Here is a 22719-nt window from a genome sequence, read left to right on the forward strand (position 1 = left end):
CCCTTGAGTACATGTGACAATAAAACTTAATTTTAATTCTAATTCCAGAAAACATAAGAACAGAAATATGCTATTCATCCCAACTGGTGAATGCTTGTGTCCATACTGGACTACATTCCATTGGCCTTCACCTATGCTAACAGCCTATTAATTTATTCTCCTCTCCTTCATTCACTTCCCCAACTTTCTGAGGGAGGAACTGTAAAAAGACACTGGAGTCAAACCTTCAGGGGAAGATCCTTTATTGTTGGATTCATTTACAGCAAATGAATGAGTCACAGGTAGAGGTATGAGATCCAGTAAATGAGATTGAAGAGTAGAAAGGCTGTGGGGAAGAAGACCCGGGAGTAGGCATCCAGCCTGGAGATGTGGATGCGGATGCGGCCCCGGCGCCACGTGCCAGTCTGGCAATCCTCGATACAGCAGAAGAATGAGCGGCAATCCTTACCCTCTAGACAGTCATCAGGCAACTCCCCCTCTGGCTCCTGCCACTGTGCCAGGTTGTTCATAGTGATGGTGGTGAAGCAGGGTTCTGCACCTGGAGCACTGGCTTCCTACAGAAGGAACAAAATCAGAAAGTTCATCGACTTGGGGAGAGGGCAGAGAGTGTGGAATCAAGGACTGGCTACCCAATATGGCCTGACCCTGATTAACCCCATGCAGACGGTCCCTGATTAACCTTGTGATGCCTGACCCTGATTAGCTCCATGCTGTCTGTCCCTGATCCAGTGCTGACAGTCCCTGATTAACCCCCTACTGCCTGCATTTATTAACCCCGTGATGCATGTCCTGACTAACCTTGTACTGACAGTCCAAATTAACTCCACCCTGACGGTCCCTGATTAACCCTATGCTGACAGTCGTTGATTAACCCTGTGCTCCCTTGATCAGTGCTGCATCAACTATGATTACCCCTGTTTTTTTACTCATCAGTGATACACCACTTGCAACCCCATTCCCCCCAACATTCAATGGGCAACTCGCCATCCTTCTCTCATCAACACAATTAATTCCACAGAGAATACACTTTGGTACAAGGATGGCATTAGGCTCCAGGGAATGTCAGTTATAGAGTGTCAAATATCCAAAATTTTACCTGTCCTGACTCTTTAATTACCTTGCCATGCCTGATAAATGCATGAAAACGAGCAACTATTTCAGTGACTGAATTTGCTATTTTTGAGCTGAGTTGATTGTGGGATCAATCACTGATTGACCAATGGAATGCTCTCGCTCCAGCTTGCAGCAGAATTTGTCAAAGTTGCTGGATCCATTTCTGAAGATTCTCTAAAGTCCCCTTGTATATGCAAGAGTCAGGCCTAAGGCCTGTTGGTGAACTCTTTGCTGCATTTCTGTGGCTCTGAATGCAGCAAAATCCAGCAGCAATAAAAAGGTTATGTTTGTGAAAATAGAACCATTAGGACTGTTTACCTACCTCCCTACAACCTCACCCTGCAACTCAACAACACTCACAATCCCCCTCCCTTCTCTCCCGATAACCTCACTCTGCACTCAACAACACTCACAGTCCCCCTCCCTTCTCTCCCTACAACCTCACCCTGCAACTCAACAACACTCACAATCCCCCTCCCTTCTCTCCCGATAACCTCACTCTGCACTCAACAACAATCACAATCCCCTCCCCTCCCTTGAATTGTTAATTCCCCAACACACCTCTCTCACAACCAGGAGCTTATCTCCAGTCCAGTGCCACAAAGGTTAGGAGTTCAATATTTTGACAGTGATTGAGCCATTGTACATAGCCACAAAGGTCCGATATAAAGCCTCAGCTTGACTAAGCAGTAGTAATGAGGCCCATGATTCAATTGTATGTTCAGATTAATGTCCTCCTTGTGTTTCTAACTGGACCATGAACAACTGCTACTATTACCTGTGCTTAGTAAAGGATCGTCCATTTTCAGGGCAGATATTGTACCAGGAAACACTTTGAAATTAAGAACTGTTAAAGGTTGATCTTCTGAAACAAAGGATTTTCTGGCCTTAGAGGTGAAAAATGACAAAAGTAGTGATGAATTGGGCCTCTTAAGCTTGTTTACAGTGGTAGAATCATAGAGATCTACAGCGCACAGGAAAGGTCCTTCAGCCTATCACATCTGTGCAGGTAATAAACAACATCCTAAACTATTCTAATCCCGAGCATTTAGATAATAGCTCTGTATGCCGTGGCATTGCAAGTGTGCACCTAAATACTTCATAAAAGTTATGAGGGTTTCTGTCTTTACCACCTTTACAGCTAACAAACTCCAGATTCCCACCACCCTCTGAGTGAAAACATTTTTCCTCAGACCTCCCCTAAACCTCCTGCCCTAATCTATATTGCTGCTCATCGAATCCCTCCACCAAAGGAGAAATGTTTATTCCTTTCTTTGGCTCTCATAATTTTATTACATATCTCAATCAAGTTCCCTCATAATCTCCTCTGCTCGGAGGAAAACGACCCCAGTCTATCCAATCTCTCTCCACACCTGAATTCTCTAGCCCCAGCAACATCCTGGAAAATCTCCAGGACAGTCACATGCCTCATATATTGTGAATTCCAGAACTGCATACAGTTCTCTAGCCATCGCTTGTCCAACATTTTATATAATTCCAGCATTATCTCCTTGTTCTTAAAATCAATGTCTTGGTTAATAAATACAAGTATACCATAGGCTCAGTGGTTAGCAGTGCTGCCTCACAGTGCCAGGGACCCAGGTTCGATTCCCGTCTCGGGCAACTGTCTGTGTGGAGTTTGCACATTCTCCCCGTGTCTGCATGGGTTTCTTCCCACAATCCAACATTGTGCAGGTCAGGTGAATTGGCCATGCTAAATTACCCATAGTGTTCAGGGATGTGTCGGCTAGGTGCATCATTCAGGGGAAATGTAGAGTAATAGGGCAGGTGAATAGATCTTGGTGGGTTATTCTTCGGACCATTGGTGTGAACTTGTTGGGCCAAAGGGCCTGTTTCCACACTGTAAGGAATCTATAATATGCCTTCTTAACCATGCATCCTGTTACCTTAAGTGTGGCAGTCACTCAGTCCTGAAAACCCTCAGTGTGGCATTCCCTCAGCATTGACCCTCTGATAGTGCAGCACTCCCTCAGTACTGACCCTCTGATAGTATGATACCACCTCAGCATTGCCCTTTTAACAATGTGGCACTCGCACAGCACTGACCCTCTGACAGTGCGGCACTCCCTCAGTACTCACCCTCTGACAGTGCGACACTCCCTCAGTACTGACGCTCTGACAGTGTGGCACTCCCTCAGTACTCACCCTCTGACAGTGCGACACTCCCTCAGTACTGACGCTCTGACAGTGTGGCACTCCCTCAGTACTCACCCTCTGACAGTGCGACACTCCCTCAGCACTGACGCTCTGACAGTGCAGCACTCTCTCTCAGTGCTGACCCTCTGACAGAGCAGCCATCTCGCAGTCCTGACCCTCAGACATTGCAGCACTCTCTCTCAGTGCTGACCCTCAGACAGTGCAGCATTCTCTCTCAGGGCTGACCCTCTGACAGAGCAGCACTCTCACACTCCTGACCCTCAGACAGTGCAGTACTGCCTCAGTACTCTTCAGAGCATCGGTGTAGACTTATTGGGCCAAAGGGCCTGTTTCCATACTGTAGGGAATCTACATTACGCCTTCTTAACTATGCATCCTGTTACCTTAAGTGTGGCAGTTACTCAGTCCTGAAAACCCCTCAGTGCAGCACTCCCTCAGCATTGACCTTCTGACGGTGCAGCACTCCTTCAGTCCTGACCCTCTGATAGTGTGGTACAGTATCAGCACTGACCCTCTGACAGTCCATCACTCTCTCAGCATTGACCTTCTGACAGTGCGGCACTCCCTCAGCACTGACCCTCTAAGAGTGTGGCACTCTGTCAGTACTGACACTCTGACAGTGCGGCACTCCCTCAGTACTGACCGTCCGACAGTGTGGTACCCTTTCAGCGCCGATCCTCTGACAGCGCAGCGCTCCCTCAGTACTGACCCTCTGACAGCGTAGCACTCCCTCAGTACTGACCCTCTCACAGTGCGGCACTCTGTCATTGCTGACCCTCTGACAAGAGCAACACTCGCAGTCCTGACCCTCTGACAGCACGTACTCCCTAGTACTGACTCTCTGACAGTGCGGCACTACCTCAGTACTGACCCTCCGACAGTGCGGCACTCTCTCAGCACTGACCCTCTGACAGCGCAGCGCTCCCTCAGTACTGACCCTCTGACAGCATAGCACTCCCTCAGTACTGACCCTCTCACAGTGTGGCACTTTATCAGTGCTGACCCTCCGACAAGAGCAACACTCGCAGTCCTGACCCTCTGACAATGTAGCACTTCCCCAGTACTGACCCTCTGACAGCACGTACTCCCTCAGTACTGACTCTCTGACAGTGCGGCACTCCCTCAGTACAGACCCTCCGATAGTGCGGTACTCCCTCAGCACTGACCTTCTGACAGTGCAGCACTCCCTCAGTACTGATCCTCTGAAAGCGCAGCATTCCCTCAGTACTGACCATCTCACAGTGCAGCACTCTGTCAGTGCTGACCCTCCGCCAAGAGCAACACTCGCAGTCCTGACCCTCAGACAGTGCTGCACATTCTGAACTGATGCTCCCACAACACAGCACACTATTAGTACTGACCCTCTGACAGTGCAGCACTTCCCCAGTACTGACCCCCTGACAGCACGCTACTCACTCAGCACTGACATTCTGGCAGTGTGGCACTCCATCAGCGCTGATCCTCTGACAGTGCAGCAGTCCCTCAGTACTGACCCTCTGACAGCACAGCACTCCCTCAGTACTGACCCTCTGACAGCGCAGCATTCCCTCAGTACTGACCCTTCGACAGAACAGCTCTCCCTCTGTACTGATCCTCTGACAGTGCAGGACTCCCTCTGTACTGACCGTCAGACAGTGCAGCACTTCCACAGTATGGACCTGTCGACAGTGCAGCACACCCTCAATACTGACTCTTTGACAGTGCGGCACTCCCCCAGCACTGACCCTCTGACAGTGCGGCACTCTATCTCAGTGCTGACCCTTAGACAGTGCAGCACTCTCTCTCAGGGCTGACACACTGACAGAGCAGCACTCTCACAGTCCTGACCCTCAGAGAGTGCAGCACTCTCTCTCAGTGCTGACCCTCTGACAGAGCAGAACACTCACAGTCCTGACCCTCAGACAGTGCAGTACTGCCTCAGTACTCTTTGGAGAATCAGTGTGGACTTATTGGGCCAAAGGGCCTGTTTCCACTGTGGGGGATCTACATTATGCCTTCTTAACCATGCATCATGTTACCTTAAGTGTAGCTGTTACTCAGTTCTGAAAACCCCTCAGTGCAGCACTCCCTCAGCATTGACCCTCTGACAGTGCAGCACTCCCTCAGTACTGACCCTCTGACAGTGTGGTACAGTGTCAGCATTGACTCTCTGACAGTGCAGCACTCTCTCAGCATTGACCTCTGACAGTGCGACACTCTCAGTACTGGCCCTCCTACAGTGTGGCACACCCTCAGTACTGACCCTCTGACAATGTGGCACTCCCTCAGTACTGACCCTCTGACAGTGTGGTACAATGTCAGCATTGACTCTCTGACAGTGCAGCACTCTCTCAGCATTGACCCTCTGACAGTGCGGTATTCTCAGTACTGACCCTCTGACAGTGCGGCACACCCTCAGTATTGACCCTATGACAGTGCGGCACTCCCTCAGTACTGACCCTCTGACAGTGCAGCACTCCCTCAGTACTGACCCTCTGACAGTGCAGCACTCCCTCAGTACTGACCCTCTGACAGTGCGGCACTTTCTCAGTATGACCCTCCGACAGTGTGGCACACCCTCAGTACTGACACTCGAACAGTGTGGCACTCTCTCAGTACTGACACTCTGACAGTGAGGCACACCCTCGGCACTAATGCTCTGACAGTGCAGCACTCCTTCAGCGCTGATCCTCTAAGAGTACGGCACTCTATCAGTACTGACCCTCTGACAGTGTGGCACTCCCTCAGTACTGACATTCTGACAGAGCGCACTCTCTCTCAGTGCTGACCCTCTGACAGCGCAGCACTCGCTCAGTGCTGACCCTCTAAGAGTGCGGCACTCTGTCAGTACTGACATTCTGACAGTGCAGCACTCCCTCAATACTGACCCTCTGACAGCGCAGCACTCCCTCAGTACTGACCCTCCGACAGCACGTTACTCCCTCAGTACCGACCCTTTGACAGTGCAGCACTCCCTCAGTACTGACCTTCTGACAGTGCAGCACTCCCTCAGTACTGACCCTCTGACAGTGCGGCACTCCCTCAGTACCGACCCTTTGACAGTGCAGCACTCCCTCAGTACTGACCCTCTCACAGTGCGGCACTCTGTCAGTGCTGACTCCCCAATTAAAGCAACACTTGCAGTCCTGACCCACAGACAGTGCTGCACATTCTGAACTGATGCTCCCACAGCGCTGCACACTGTCAGTACTAACCCTCTGACATCACAGCACCAGGTGTGATGTTATCCTAGCTCATCACTTTTATTCCTCTAACAGCACAGCCCTTCCCCAGTACTGACCATCTGACAGCACGCTACTCCCTCAGTACTGACCCTCTGACAGTGTGGCAGTCCGTCAGCGCTGATCCTCTAACAGCGCAGCACTCCCTCAGTACTGACCCTCTGACAGCGCAGCACTCCCTCTGTACTGACCCTCTGACAGCACGCTACTCCCTCAGTACTGACCCTTTGACAGTGCGGCACTCCCTCATACTGACTCTATGACAGTGCGGCAGTCCCTCAGTACTGACCCTCTGACAGCATGCTACTCCCTCAGTACTGACTCTGACAGTGCGGCACTCCCTCATACTGACTCTCTGACAGTGCGGCAGTCCCTCAGTACTGACCCTCTGACAGCATGCTACTCCCTCAGTACTGACTCTCTGACAGTGCGGCACTCCCTCATACTGACTCTCTGACAGTGCGGCAGTCCCTCAGTACTGACCCTCTGACAGCATGCTACTCCCTCAGTACTGACTCTGACAGTGCGGCACTCCCTCAGCACTGACCATTTGACAGTGTGGCACTCCCTCAGCGCTGACCCTCTGACAGCGCAACACTCCCTCTGTACTGACCCTCTGACAGCACACTACTCCCTCAGTACTGACTCTCTGACAGCACAGCACTCCCTCAGTACTGATCCTCTGACAGTGCAACACTCCCTCAGTGTTGACCCTCTAACAGTGTGGCACTCTCTCAGTCCTGATCCTCAGACAGTGCAGCACATTCTGAACTGAGCCTCCGACAGTGCAGCACTCCGTCAGTACTGACTATCCGACAGTGCAGCACTCTCTCAGTACTAACCCATTAACAGCATACATGCAAACCAAGGCCCCTCTGATCCTGTGTGCATCCCGGGATCCTACCGTTCATCATATATTCCCTTGACTTGATTGTCCTGCCCAAGTGCATCACATCACATTTATCTAGACTGGATGCTAGAAGTTTGTTTTGCGACCAAGAACCATACGCAAAATCTTAACTTCTCATGGTCCATCATAAAGAACTACATCCACTGAGTTTGTAGGGTTATGATGCAAGATAACACAAAGACAAATACAGAAACTTGAACCAGGAACTCCTCAGCTCTTAATAGTATTACAAAGTCTTCAGAATGTAGGACAGGGTGGGAATGAAGCTTACTGATTGATGAAAAGACAGGACTTCTGAAAAGGGAATACTGCCTCGGTCATATCCCCATGACAGTGCGGCACTCCCTCAGTACTGACCTGTCGACGGTGCAACACTCCCTCAGCACTGACCCTCTGACAGTGCAGCACTCTCTCAGCACTGACCCTCTGACAGTGCAGCACTCCCTCAGCACTGACCCTCTGACAGTGTGGCACCCTGTCAGCGCTGATCCTCTGACAGCACAGCATTCCCTCAGTACTGACCCTCTCAAAGTGCGGCACTCTGTCAGTGCTGACCCTCCGCCAAGAGCAACACTCGCAGTCCTGACCCTCAGACAGTGCTGCACATTCTGAACTGATGCTCCCACAACACAGCACACTGTCAGTACTGACCCTCTGACAGTGCAGCACTTCCCCAGTACTGACCCTCTGACAGCACGCTACTCCCTCAGCACTGACATTCTGGCAGTGTGGCAATCCCTCAGCGCTGATCCTCTGACAGCGCAGCATTCCCTCAGTACTGACCCTTCGACAGCGCAGCTCTCCCTCAGTACTGATCCTCTGACAGTGCAGGACTCCCTCTGTACTGACTGTCAGACAGTGCAGCACTCCCACAGTATGGACCTGTCGACGGTGCAGCACTCCCTCAGTAGTGACCCTCCGACAGTGTGGCACTCCCTCTGTACAGACCCTTTGACAGTGCGGCAATCCTTCAGTACCCATCCTCTGACAATGCTGCACTCTCTCAGTACAGACCCTTTGACAGTGCGGCAATCCTTCAGTACTGACCATCAGACACTGCAGCATTTCCTTAGTACTAACTCACTGACTGTGCAGCACTCTTTCAGAATTAATCCTCCAACAGTGCAACACTCCTTCGATACTGACCCTCTGACAATGCAGCACACCCTCAGCACTGTGACCCTTCAAAAGCGCAGCACTCCCTCAGTACTGACCTTCTGACAGTGCAGCACTCCCTCAGTACTGACCCTTTGACAGTGCAATCCTCCCTCAGCACTTTCCTCTGAGAGTGTAGCATTCCCTCTGTACTGATCCTCTGACAGTGCAACTACCTCAGCACTGACCCTATGACAGTGCAGCACTCCCTCGATACTGACCTTCTGATAGTCCACAGTACTGGCCATGTGACAGTGCAACATGCCCTTCGTACTGACTCTCTGACAGTGCAGCACTTCTTCAGTACTAACCGTCCAATAGTGCACCATTTCCTCAGTACCTGCCCTCTGGCAGTGCAACACACCTTCAGTTCTGAATGTCTGACAGCGCAGCATTCCCTCATCATTGGCCCTCTAACAGTGCAGCACTCCATAAGTCCTAACCCTCTGACAATGCAGCACTCCCTCATTGCTGATGTACTGACAGTGCAGCAATCCCTCAGTATGGACCCTCCAACAGTGCATCAGTCCCACAGTACCCACCCTCTAACAATGCTGCACTCCCTCAGCACTGACCTTCTGAGAGTGTGCACTCCCTCAGCAATGACCCTCCGACAGCGCAGCATTTTCTCAGTACTGAATGTCTGACAATGCAGCACTGCATCAGTATTGACCCTCTGATAGCGCAGCATTCCCTCAGTACTGGCCCTCTGACAGTGTGTTACTCCTTTAGTACTGATCCTGTTCAGTTTAGCACTGACACTATGACAGTGCAGCATTGCCTTAGTACTGACCCTCTGACAGTGTGACACTCCCTCAGTCTTGACCCTCTCACAGTGTGGCATTCTAAGTATTGACCTCCTAACAATGCAGCACTGCCTCAGTACCAACCTTCTGACAGTATGACACTCCCTCAGCACTGACCTTCTGACAGTGCAGCACTCCCTCAGTACTCATCCTCTGATTGTTCAGTACTCCCTGAATACTGACCCTTTGACAGTGTGGTACTCCCTCAGTATTGATCCTCCGATAGTGCAGCATTCTCTCAGTACTGACCATAGGACATTGCAGCAAACCCTCGGTACTGATTCTCTGACAGTGCAGCACTCCCTCAGTGCTGACCCTCCAACAGCACAGCATTCCCTCAGTACTGACTGTCCGACAGTGTAGCACTCTCTCAGTACTGACTCTCTGATAGTGCAGCATTCCCTCAGTACTGATTGTCTAACAGTACAGCACTTCCTCAGTACTGACCCTCTTACAATTTATTCCCTCAGCCTTCTGACAGGACAACACTCCATCAATACTGATTGTCTGATAGTGCAGCACTTCCTCAGTACTGATTGTCTAACAGTACAGCACTCCCTCAGTACTGACCCTCTTACAATTTATTACCCCTTCAGTACTGATCCTCTACCAGTGTGGCACTCCTGTAGTACTGATGCTGTGACAGTGCAGCGCCCTCTCAGACTGACTCTGTGACAGTGCAGCACACTCTCAGACTGGCCATCTGACAGTGCAGCACTCCTTCCCTAAATCATTGAATGAGGATTTCATGATTATTCTTATCCATAAGATCATAAGACATAGGAGTGGAAGTAAGGCCATTCGGACCATCGATCACCAGATGCTAAGTCAACAACTTGATAATTCCCTCCACTAAATTCTGTATTCCTTTTCAAACATGGGAATCACGTTCGCAGAATGACAATCTCGGGCGCTGTTCATTTTTTGAAATTTTTTAATAAAAATGTAAGACCATCTCTACTTTCTCTCGCCACGAGATAGCGAGGCGAGGAACAGAGAGTGGGCGCAGCTTAACACATGGCTGCGTAGCTGGTGTAGGAGGGAGGGATTCAGATATGTAGATAATTGGGATGCCTTCTGGGGAAGGTGGGACCTGTACATGAAGAACGGGTTGCACCTGAACTGGAAGGGGACCAATGTCCTGGGTGGAAGGTTTGCTCAAGTGGTTCAGGAGGGTTTAAACTAGTATGGCAGGGGGGTGGGAACCTGAGCTGTATACTGGCGGTGAGAGTTGATGCAGATGAGGCAATAGCAAGAGGTAGCGCAGCCAGTGGGAAGGAATTTACTGGGAAAGAACCAAGGGATTGGTTAAAGTGTGTTTACTTTAATGTAAGGAGTATCAGGAATAAAAGTGATGAGCTAGGATAACATCTCACCTGGTGCTGTGATGTTGTGGCCATAACAGAGATGTGGGTTTCTCAGGGGCAGGAATGGTTGCTGGATGTTCCAGGGTTTAGAACATTGAAAAAGAATAGGGAGGGGGGAAAAAGAGGAGGGGGTGTAGCAATGCAAATAGGAGAGGGTATCACAGCTACAGAAGTTACCATTGTTGAGGAGGGTCTGCCTACTGAGTCAGTATGGGTGGAAATTAGGAACAGCAAGGGAGCAGTCACCTCATTAGGGGTTTACTACAGGCTCCCCAATAGCAGCAGGGAAATGGGAAGAAAGCATAGATCGGCAGATTTTGGAAAAGTGTGAATGTAGTAGGGTTGTTGTAATGGGTGACTTTAACTTTCCCAATATTGATTGGAACCTCCTTCGAGCAGATGGTTTGGAAGGAGCTGTTTTTGTAAGGTGTGTTCAGAAGGGTTTCCTAACTCAGTATGTTGACAGGCCAACGAGGGGAGAGGCCATTTTGGATTTGGTGCTCGGCAATGAGCCGGGGCAGGTGTCAGATCTTGCGGTGGGAGAGCATTTTGGTGATAGTGACCACAACTACCTCACATTCTACATAGCTATGGAGAAGGAGAGAAGCAGGCACAATGGGAGGATATTTAATTGGGGAAAAGGAAACTATGATGCTATCAGACGTGAGTTGGAAAGCATGGACTGGGAGCAATTGTTCCTTGGAAAGGGCACTATAGACATGTGGAGACGGTTTAAAGATCAGTTGTTGCGAGTGATGCACAAATGTGTTCCTCTGAGACAGGCAAGAAGGGGTAAGATAAAGGAACCTTGGATGACGAGAGCGGAGGAGCTTCTCGTCAAAAGAAAGAAGACAGCTTACGTAAGGTGGAGGAAACTAGGGTCAAGCTCAGCTCTAGAGGATTACAGGCAGGCGAGGAAGGAGCTCAAAAATGGTCTGAGGAGATCCAGGAGGGGGCAAAAAAAAGGCTTGGCAGGAAGGATTAGGGAGAATCCAAAGGCATTTTACACGTATGTGAGGAATAAGAGAATGATCAAAGAAAGAGTAGGGCTGATCAGGAATAGCATAGGGAACTTGTGTATAAAGTCTGAGAAGGCAGGGGAAGCCCTAAATGAGTTTTTTGCTTCTGTCTTTACTAACGAAAAGGACCTTGTAGTGAATGAAACCATTGAGGAGCAGGTAAGCATGCTGGAACAGATAGAGAGTGAGGAAGCTGATGTGCTGAAAATTTTGTCAAACATTAAGATTGACAAGTCGCCAGGGCCAGACCAGATTTGTCCTCGGCTGCTTTGGGAAGCGAGAAATGTGATTGCTTCACCGCTTGTGAATATCTTTGCATCCTCGCTCTCCACCGGAGTCGAACCTGAGGACTGGAGAGAGGCAAATGTAATTCCTCTCTTCAAGAAAGTACATAGGGAAATCCCCGGCAATTACAGACCAGTCAGTCTCACGTCTGTCGTCTGCAAGGTGTTGGAAAGGATTCTGAGGGATAGGATTTATGACCATCTGGAAGAGCATGACTTGATTAAATGCAGTCAGCACGGCTCTGTGAGGGGCAGGTCATGCCTCACAAATCTTATTTAGTTCTTTGAGGATGTTATTAGACAAGTTGATGAGGATCGAGCGATGGATGTGGTGTATATGGACTTCAGCAAGGCATTTGATCAGGTCCGCCATGGTAGGCTCTTTCAGAAGGTCAGGGGGAATGGGATACAGGGGAACTTAGCTGTCTGGATACAGAATTGGCTGGTCGACAGAAGACAGCGAGTGGTAGTGGAAGGAAAGTATTCTGCCTGGAAGTCCACTGAGTGAGTGGTGTTCCACAGGGCTCTGTTCTTGGGCCTCTACTCTTTGTAATTTCTATTAATGACTTGGATGAGGAGATTGAAGGATGGGTTAGCAAGTTTGCAGACAATACAAAGGTTGGAGGTGTCATTGACAGTATAGAGGACTGTTGTAGGCTGCAGTGTGACATTGACAGGATGCAGAGATGGGCTGAGAGGTGGCAGATGGAGTTCAACCTGGATAAATGCAAAGTGATGCATTTTGGAAGGTTGAACCTGAAATTTGAGTACAGAATTAAAGACAGGATTCTTGGCAGTGTGGAGGAACAGTGGGATCTTGGTGTGCAGGTACATAGATCCCTTAAAATGGCCACCCAAGTGGACAGGGTTGTTAAGAAAGCATTTGGTGTTTTGGCTTTCATTAACAGGGGGATTGAGTTTAAGAGCCATGAGATCTTGTTGCAACTCTATAAAACTTTGGTTAGGCCGCACTTGGAATACTGTGTCCAGTTCTGGTCGCCCTATTATAGGAAAGATGTGGATGCTTTGGAGAGCGTTCAGAGGAGGTTTACCAGGATGCTGCCTGGAATGGAGGGCTTATCGTACGAAGAGAGGTTGACTGAGTTCGGACTTTTCTCATTGGAAAAAAGAAGGAAGAGAGGAGACCCAATTGAGGTATACAAGATAATGAGAGGCATAGATAGAGTCGATAGCCAGAGACTTTTTCCCAGGGCAGAAATTGTTAACATGAGGGATCATAGTTTTAAGCTGTTTGGCGGAAAGAATAGAGGGGATGTCAGAGGCGGGTTCTTTACACAGAGAGTTGTGAGAGCATGGATTGCGTTGCCAGTATCAGTTGTGGAAGCGAGGTCACTGGGGATATTTAAGAGACTGCTGGACATGCATATGGTCACAGAAATTTGAGGGTTCGTACATTAGGTTTACCTTACATGAGGATCAATGGTCGGCACAACATCGTGGGCTGAGGGGCCTGTTCTGTGCCATACTGTTCTATGTTCTAAGTAATCAGCTATGATCCATCATTATCTCTGCCCATTAGAGGGAGGCAAGCAGTTGGACAGTTTAAGGGGCATCACTCCACATCAGTTATGGGGCAAGGTGAGGAAACAGATCTTTCGGATTTACCCCACAGTGGTTGCAGTGATTAAAACCACACTATTAGCATAACTCTACACCACACTGTAATCAGGTATCCAACCGAGCTCAATCACTATAATTTTAATATAAACAGACAATCTATCCAGGATTTTATTGTGTTCAATTATAACTTAGCTTCTCCAATTCTATCTTAAACACATTTATTCTTTTGTTTAAAATTTTTTTTGCCAAACAGCAGGTCCTCACCATAAATCTCCCAGGTAAATCCTGAGGCAAAATTGTGGATCTATAGTTCATCCATTTTTGCTGTCAGTTCCTGCAATGGTATCATGTTTCTTCTTAAGTGACCCTAATGCTAATTTAGTTCTTTTCATGTGTTATTTATGTGACTGCAGAATACGTTATTATTCCTTCTTGAAATCCTTGATAATTTATTTTCGAGTTCATTTCTTTGCTTTCCTAATCAATGTTTTGTTTATTTCCTGCTTCATATTTCATTTTGTCACCTGCACTTTTATTGTCCATGTATTTGGTGTATACTTTTTCTGCTAGCTATATGTTTTACTCTTCTCTTTGAATTCATTTGTAGTTTTTAAAAAAAATTCATTCATGGGATGAGGCTGTCACTGGCTAGGCCAACATTTATTGCCCATACTTAATTGCCCAGAGGGCAGTTAAGAGTAAACCACATTGCTGTGGGTCTGGAGTCATAGATCGGTTAAGGATGGTAATTTCCTTCCCTAAAGGACATTAGTGAGCCAGATGGGCATTTCTGACAATTGATAATAATTCCATAGAATCCCTACAGTGTGGGAGCAGGACATTTGGCCCATTAAGTCCACACCAACATCCCGAAAAGCATTCCAACCAGAGCCCCTCCCGCATCAGCAGTGGACTCTTAATTCTTGATTTTTAATTCAATTCAAATTCTACCATCAGCTGTGGTGGGATTGCCCCCAGAACATTACCCAGAACTCTAGACTAACAGTCCAGCAAGAATACCTTAGGCCATCGATTCAATTCATTATTAGCTAGTTACAGAGTCATATAGTTGTTCATGCCGACCAGATATCCCAACCCAATCTAGTCCCACCTGCCAGCACCCGGCCCATATCCCTCCAAACCCTTCCTATTCATATACCCAGCCTGATGCCTTTTAAATGTTGCAATTGTACCAGCCCCCACCACATCCTCTGGCAGCTCATTCCATACACGTACCAACTTCTGCATGAAAAAGATGCCCTGTAGGTCTCTTTTATATCTTTCCCCTCTCACCCTAAACCTATACCCTCTAGTTCTGGACTCCCCCAACCCCATGGAAAAGACTTTCTCTATTTATCCTATTGTATAAACCTCTATAAGGTTACCTCTTAGCCTCCGATGCTCCAGGGAAAACAACCTGAGTCTACTCAACTTCTCCCCAAAGCTCGAATGCTCCAACCCAAGCAACGTCCTTGTAAATCTTTTCTGAACCTTTTCAAGTTTCACAACATCTTTCCAATAGGAAGGAGACCAGAGTTGCATGCAATATTCTAATAGTAACCTAACCGATGTCCTGTATAGCCGCAACATGACCTCCCAACTCCTGTACTCAATACTCTGACCAATAAAGGGAAGCATACCAAACACCTTCTTCACTATCCTATCTACCTGCGACTCCACTTTCAAGGAGCTATGAACCTGCACTCCAAGGTCTCTTTGTTCAGCAACACTCCCTAGGACCTTACCATTAAGTGTATAAGTCCTGCTAAGATTTCCTTTTCCAAAATGCAGCACCTCGCATTTATCTGAATTAAACTCCATCTGCCACTTCTCAGCCTATTCGCCCATCTGATCAAGATCCTGTTGTAATCTGAGTTAACCTTCTTTGCTGGCCACTACACCTCCAATTTTGGTGTCATCTGCAAACTTACTAACTATACCTCTTATGCTCACATCCAAGTCATTTATATAATTGTTCTTTTTTAAGAATATATTTCTTCTGCATAATGTTGCTTATCTTAAATTTGTCTGCTTGCTGATTCATCTCTTTGTCTCCTGCTCACCTTCACCAGTCCAATTCCCATCCCTCCTTTATCCCAATCTATTACTTTGGTCTTTACCTTACTTACTCACATTTTATCTTACTCTTTGTTATAATATGATCATTATTGCTGAGGTAGTTCCTATACTCACTTTCCAAGATTCTTACAGCTAATCTTTACCAACCATTTTGATGTGTTGATATGCCTCTTGAACAAGACATGAACCTGCGCCATCTGGTCCTGAGGTAGGGGCACTACCACCATACTATAAAAGCTCTTATGTACTTGGTAAAATTGAACACTAATTTTATTCCTGCTTCCCCTTTCCCTCTCACGTCTTGCCAGTTTGTTTGTATGTAGTTGAAATCTCCCATAATTATGAAGAGAACTTCTTTTGCCTATCTAGTGACGTTTTCTACATAGTTTCCCCCTCCACATTCCTTATTAGGTGATGTATAGAATTAAACCATTAGCAGCTTAAAAAGATAGTCAGATTACGTGTTTCTTTGCCTAACTCCATTATCTGCACATACATTCACAAAGAAATGTGCTATCAGGACTATTCTTCCACCCAATGTTGCCTGTCCTGTGAATGCTACTGTGTGTCTCATGATTGATTTCACCTGTGGTCAGTTTCTTTATACTTTAGTAGCTTTCCCACTCAAGTGAAGGCTGCTCTGTATTTGAAATTCTACATTTACAAAACATGAACCCCACAAGTTACAGCGAAACAGAGAAGTATTACTAAAGCTCCAAATTAATGTTCTGCTTTGGATTGTATCTTATCCTTCATTGCATTCTATAAACCTTCTGTGCAAATCTTAATATCAGCTAAGCCCCTTTCTATAATGTTATTTCTAATTAGTATAGTCACCTCACCTTTTGCCTTTCACTAAGCTTTCTAAACATGTTAGATGCCGCAATATTTAATATCCATTCCTGCTCTTCATGTAACCATGGTTCACGAGGAAATCTGGCTCTTCCCTGTGAATTATTGCCTTGAGTTCCCCTGTTTTGATTCCAAGGCAATGCGATTTATTTCATTGTTTATTAATTGTTCCACACTATTGATAATTTGAGGTCTAGCTATGTTCCATAGTTCTACCTGTTCCCTGATCTTGTAGGTTAATTTCTTTTCCGTTACCTGACCATCAATCCCATTTCATATTTATATTATCTTCATGTCGATGTTACTTTACAAAAATCCCTTACCCCATCTCCAATTCTTATTAGTCTTAACTACTGCCCTACTGATTCTCTCTGCTCAGACACATGTCCTAATCTGGTCCATGTAGAACCTATTTAATTACAAGAGTTGAGTGCTAATGTCCTATGAAGTTAACTCCTTTCTTGCTCACACTGGTTTTTCAGTCACATATTCAGTTTACTGATCTGCTTACCAGGTGGCTCACTAGTAATCCCGAGATGATTGTCCCTGAGATCCTGCTAATTTAGTTTCTAACCTCCAATATTGTCTTAGCAGAAACTGCCCCATTCTTTTCCTTATAGAGTGAAAGACTGGTACAATACGGAAACAGACCCTTCGGTCCAACTTGTCCATGCCGACCAGATGTCCTAAATAAATCCAATCCCATTTGAAAGCATTTGGCCCATATCCCTCCAAACCCTTCCTGTTCATATACCCATCCAGATGCCTTTTAATTGTTGAAGTTGTACCAGCCTCCGCCATTTCCTCTGGCAGCTCATTCTATACACGCACCACCCTCTGCGTGAAAAAAAATCCCCCTTAGGTCCCTTTTATAACTTTCTCCTCTCATCTTAAGCTTATGCCCTCTAGTTTTGAACTTCCCCACACCATGCAAAAGACCATGGCTCATCACCCTATCCATGCCTCTCATGATTTTACAAATCTCTATAAGTTCACCTCTCAGCCTATGATGCTTCAGGGAAAACAGCCCTAGCCTATTCAGTTTCTTCCTCTAGCTCGAACCTTCCAATCCTGGCAACACCCTTGTAAATGGTTTATGGGTGGGATGGTGGCACAGTGGTTAGCACTGCTGCCTCACAGCACCAGAGACCCGGGTTCAATTCCCCACTCAGACGACTGACTGTGTGGAGTTTGCACATTCTCCCCGTGACTGCGTGGGTTTCCTCCGGGTGCTCCGGTTTCCTCCCATAGTCCAAAGATGTGCAGGTCAGGTGAATTGGCCATGCTAAATTGCTGGCTGTGTTAGGTAAAGGGGTAAATGTAGGGGAATGGGTGGGTGGCGGGTCGGTGTGGACTTGTTGGGCCGAAGGGCCTGTTTCCACACTGTAAGTAATCTAATCTAATCTAATTAAAATCTTTTGTGAATCCTTTCAAGTATTGATAGTAGGGAGACCAGTATTGCAGCCAGTATTCCAAAAGAGGCCTAACCAATGTCTCACACAGCTGTAACATGACCTTCCAACACTTATACACAATGCTCTGACAAATAAGTGCAAATATACCAAGCGCCTTCTTCATTGTTCTGTCCACCTAGGACTCCACTTTCAAGGAACTAAGAACCTCCAAAGTCTCTTTATAGAGCAACACAACCCAAGACCTTGCCATAAGTGCATAAGTTCTACCCAGATTTGCCTTCCAAAATGTAGCCCCTAGCATTTATTTAAATTAATCTTCGCGGCAACTCCTCGAGTTATCGGCTCATCTGATCAATATCTTGTTGTATTCTGAGGTAACCTTCTTCGCTATCCACTACATCTCCAATTTTGGTGTCATCTGGAAACTTACTAACCATACCTCATATAAATGATGAAAAACAGTGGACCCAGCACTGATCCTTGTGGCACATCACTGGTCACAGGCCTCCAGTCTGAAAAGCAACCAGCCACCCCCATCCCTTGTTTCCTACTTTCGAGCCAACTCTGTATCCAAATGGCTAGTTCTCCCTGTATTCCATGTGGTCTAAGCTTATTAAGCAGCCTACCTTGTGGAATCTTGATGTGGAGGAACTGCTGTTGGACTGGAGTGGACAAGGTTAAAAATCATACAACACCAAGTCCAACAGTGTCATTGGAAGCATTAGCTTTCGGAGCACTGCTCCTTCTTCAGGTGGTTGTGAAGCAGGATCATAAGACACAGAATTTTTAGCAAAAGATTACAATGCCATGCAACTGAAATGATATATTGAACAAGCCTAGCTTGTTGTTAAGTTTTTCATCTTTCAGAATGGGTTGCAGGTTTTGGTTCATTAATATGTAAATCTCAGAACTTCTTTTAAGTCACTGGATAAAAGCAAATTACTGCGAATGCTGGAATCTGAAACCAAAAGAGAAAATGCTGGAAAATCTCAGTAGGTCTGGCAGCATCTGTAAAGAGAGAAAAGAGCTGACGTTTTGAGTCTAACTGACCCTTTGTCAAAGGGCTTTGACAAAGGGTCAGTTAGACTCGAAATGTCAGCTCTCTTCTCTCTTTACAGATGCTGCCAGACCTGCTGAGATGTTCCAGCATTTTCTCTTTTGGTTTCTTTTAAGTCACATTCTTGAGATAACTTAAGGTTTTATAAAAAAAACTCAGACAATGCATTAAAGATGTGAGGTCAGAGTCTGTCTATATCCCAATCAGATATTGAGTCAGACTGGTTCTGTTTCCAAAGTGGAATTTACAAAATATGGTGTTTTTATAAAACCTTAAGTTATCTTGTGAATGTGACTTAAAAGAAGTTCTGGGATTTACATATTAATGAACCAAAACCAGCAAATCCATTCTAAAAGATGAAAGACTTCACAATCCAGATTTGTTCAATACATCATTTCAGTTGCAAGACACTGTAATCTTTTGCTATAAATTCTGTGTCTTATGCTCCACAAACACCTGATGAAGGAGCAGCGCTCCGAAAGTTAGTACTTCCAAATAAACCTGTTGGACTATAACCTGGTCTTGTGTGATTTGTAACCTTGTTGAATGTCTTATTGAAATCCATATAGATCACATCCACAGCTCTGTCGTCATCAATCCTCTTCATTACTTCTTCAAAAAAACTCAGTCAAATTAGTGAAACACAATTTCCTATGCAAAACGTCATGTTGACTATCCCGAATCAGTCCCTGTCTTTCCAAATACGCTCAATTTCTGACCTTCGGGATTCTCTCCAACAACTTGCCCACCACTGATTACTGGTTACTGGTCTATAGTTACCTGGCTTGTCTTTGCCACCTTTCTTAAGTAGCCATTTTAACCAACATCCAGTCTTCTAGCACCTCACCTGTGGCTATTGATGACACAAATATCTCAGCCATGGGGTCCGCAATCACTTCCCTAGCTTCCTACAGAGTTCTAAGACACATCTGATCAGCTTCTGGGGATTTATTCACCTTTGTGCATTTTAAGACTCCAGCACCTTCTCCCCTCCAATATGGACATTTTTTAAGATGTCGCTATTTACATCCATTCTCTATCTTCCACATCCTTCTCCACAGTAACTATTGATGCACAATTTTCATGTAGTATCGCCCCCATCTCCTGCAGTGCCACACCTTGGTGACCTTGCTGATCTTTAACATTGTTGGTCCTGACATACGTCCAACAATTAAATCTGACCCTCGCTTTCCAGACTCCTTTCTACTGAGATAACCTTTACTCCTTGACACCCAAAGGTAGACTGATCAAGCAAGGTATAGGAAGGACAGGACACAGCTGTAAAGGGGAAAAGAATGCAAAGAAAACTGATGAATATGAATGATTAGTGACATGAAATCTTTTAAAAAACATATAATTAGTAAAGAAATATGGGGCAAAAGAGTGATGAGAATGTGGAAGTGGACATTGCCTGAAGTGTATGAATGCCCTCCATCCGATGTTGCTAGGCAGGAAGAGATTGCTTGTCTCACAGTAAAGGAGCCACTAAAATAGAAACTGATGGATAAAAATAGACAAAGAGCTGGAACGTAAAAAATCCAGTACGCTCAGAGTCGAAGAGCTCTCTCTCATCCAAACACATTCCATGGCTCATGAGAGAAGAAAGAGCATGCACAGATGCTCCACGTCACATCTCCACGTGACCCCAATCTGCAGTTACATGGCTGACCCTTAACTAGCCTCTCAAATGGGTAAAAACAATGACTGCAGATGCTGGAAACCAGATTCTGGATTAGTGGTGCTGGAAGAGCACAACAGTTCAGGCAGCATCCGAGGAGCAGTGAAATTGACGTTTTGGGCAAAAGCCCTTCATCAGGAATAAAGGTAAACAGCCTGAAGCGTGGAGAGATAAGCTAGAGGAGGGTGGGGGTGGGGAGAAAGTAGCATAGAGTACAATTGGCGAGTGGGGGAGAGAGATGACCTTCATCCCCTCCCCCACTCACCCATTGTACTCTATGCTACTTTCTCCCCACCCCCACCCTCCTCTAGTTTATCTCTCCACGCTTCAGGCTCACTGCCTTTATTCCTGATGAAGGGCTTTTGCCCGAAACGTCGATTTCACTGCTCCTCGGATGCTGCCTAAACTGCTGTACTCTTCCAGCACCACTAATCCAGAATCTAGCCTCTCAAATGGCCTAGCACACCATTAAGTTTTAATAAACTACCTTGAAAAAGAATTGCTGTACATCCTGTAGTTGTTCAAGGAGGTGGCTCACTCTTGCTTCCTCAGGGTAATTAGGGATTGCGAGTGAATGCTAACCCTGTTGGCAGTGGCCACATCCCATGCATAAAAATACAAGTGTGCAGTGAAAGAGGAGTGCAGGACTGCTAACACTTCATCCCTGTTGAAAAATAGGAGGGTTAATTGTAGCAAAGACTGATAATGGTCAAAATGTGGATAAAGGGCGATAATCTGAGACAAATTTAACTGTTCCTAGAAAGCTACAGATTAATAAATGATGGTGAGAATGGGTTAGTTAAGGGTAAGTGGTGTTTGACAAACATGATTGAGTTCTTTAATAAAGTCACCAGATGGTTGATAAATGTATTGTGGTTCATGTTGTACTTGTGGATTTTCAATAAATGTTTCAGTAAGTGCCACAGAATAAACCTGTTAGCAAAATTGAAGCACGAGGTTTCAAAGGCACAGTGGCTACATGAATCTATATTTATCTATGAGACAGAAAACGGAAAGAAGTGGGGAAGCAAACACAGAGAATGCTGGAGAAACTCAGCATCTGTGAGAGTCAACATTCTTGCATTACTCTTTTTCAGGACCCATTCTCCTTTTATAGGAGTAGTGGTGAAAGGCTATTTCGAACACAAGAGGGAAGTACTAATCTGATATTTGGATAATCGAATGCCAGATAATCGAGTTCCTTTGTATATGGTGATCTCCCTCAGGAGTCTGCACCAAGTTCAGTTAGTCATTTTGGTGTATTTTAAATGGCCTGGGTATTGGAAGTACAGGCACAAATTTGCAGACGATACAAACTACAAATTGTTGTAAACAGTGAGGAGGGTAGTAACAGATATTAAAAAAAATCTAAATTTAACATACAGAAGTATGAGGTGATGCATATATAAATGGAAGAATATAACTGTAAGAGGTAACAGAACAGAGAGACTGAGAGACCACATAAACAAGGTGCACAAGTTGAGAAGCTTATTTAAAAGGCCTATAGGATCTTTGGTGTTATTAGCAGAGTGTAAAACGAATGATCTTATGTAAAACCTCAGCTGATTATCTCAAAAAGCTGATTTGCCATGCTGAGTAACACCAACAGTGTGGGTTCAATTCCTGTACCAGCTCAGATTACCATGAAAAACTCTCTCTCTCAATCTCAATCTCTTCCATTGCCTCAGGTTAAGCCACCACCAGTTATCACTCTCCAATGAGACAGCAGCCCTATGCTCTGGTAAGACTATGGCAACTTTACCTTTACTCTCAGCTGCAGTAATGTGTTGAAGTCCTGATAGAACACATTAGAAAGTGCTAGAAGAGGTTTACTGAGCTGAGGGATTTTCGTGATGTGGAGAGACTAGAGAAGCTGCATGTACTCCTTACAGCAGGGATAAATTGAGGGGATTTGATAGCTGACTGGACCGATTGAATAGTGAGGAACTGATTTGATTGATAGGAGTGCAAATAAGAAAATGACACCACATTAAGATAATTGTC

General features: G+C 46.1%; 1 protein-coding gene across 2 annotated transcripts in view; it reads right to left on the bottom strand.

The window, feature by feature from the left end:
* Positions 1-225: 225 nt before the first annotated feature.
* Positions 226-22719, bottom strand: part of LOC122557047 (gamma-aminobutyric acid receptor subunit gamma-4-like) — a 246130-nt gene continuing 223636 nt past the window's right edge. For both annotated transcript variants that reach the window (XM_043704290.2, XM_043704289.2), the window contains exon 9: positions 226-554. In XM_043704290.2, coding sequence (XP_043560225.1) covers positions 276-554 — 279 coding nt within the window. In that variant the 3' untranslated portion in view covers positions 226-275. The remainder of the gene's footprint in view (positions 555-22719) is intronic.

The sequence above is a fragment of the Chiloscyllium plagiosum genome, unplaced genomic scaffold (genome assembly GCF_037043375.1).
Source record: "Chiloscyllium plagiosum isolate Xiang-an unplaced genomic scaffold, Cpla_swu_hap1 HiC_scaffold_11, whole genome shotgun sequence".
NCBI lineage: Eukaryota > Metazoa > Chordata > Chondrichthyes > Orectolobiformes > Hemiscylliidae > Chiloscyllium > Chiloscyllium plagiosum.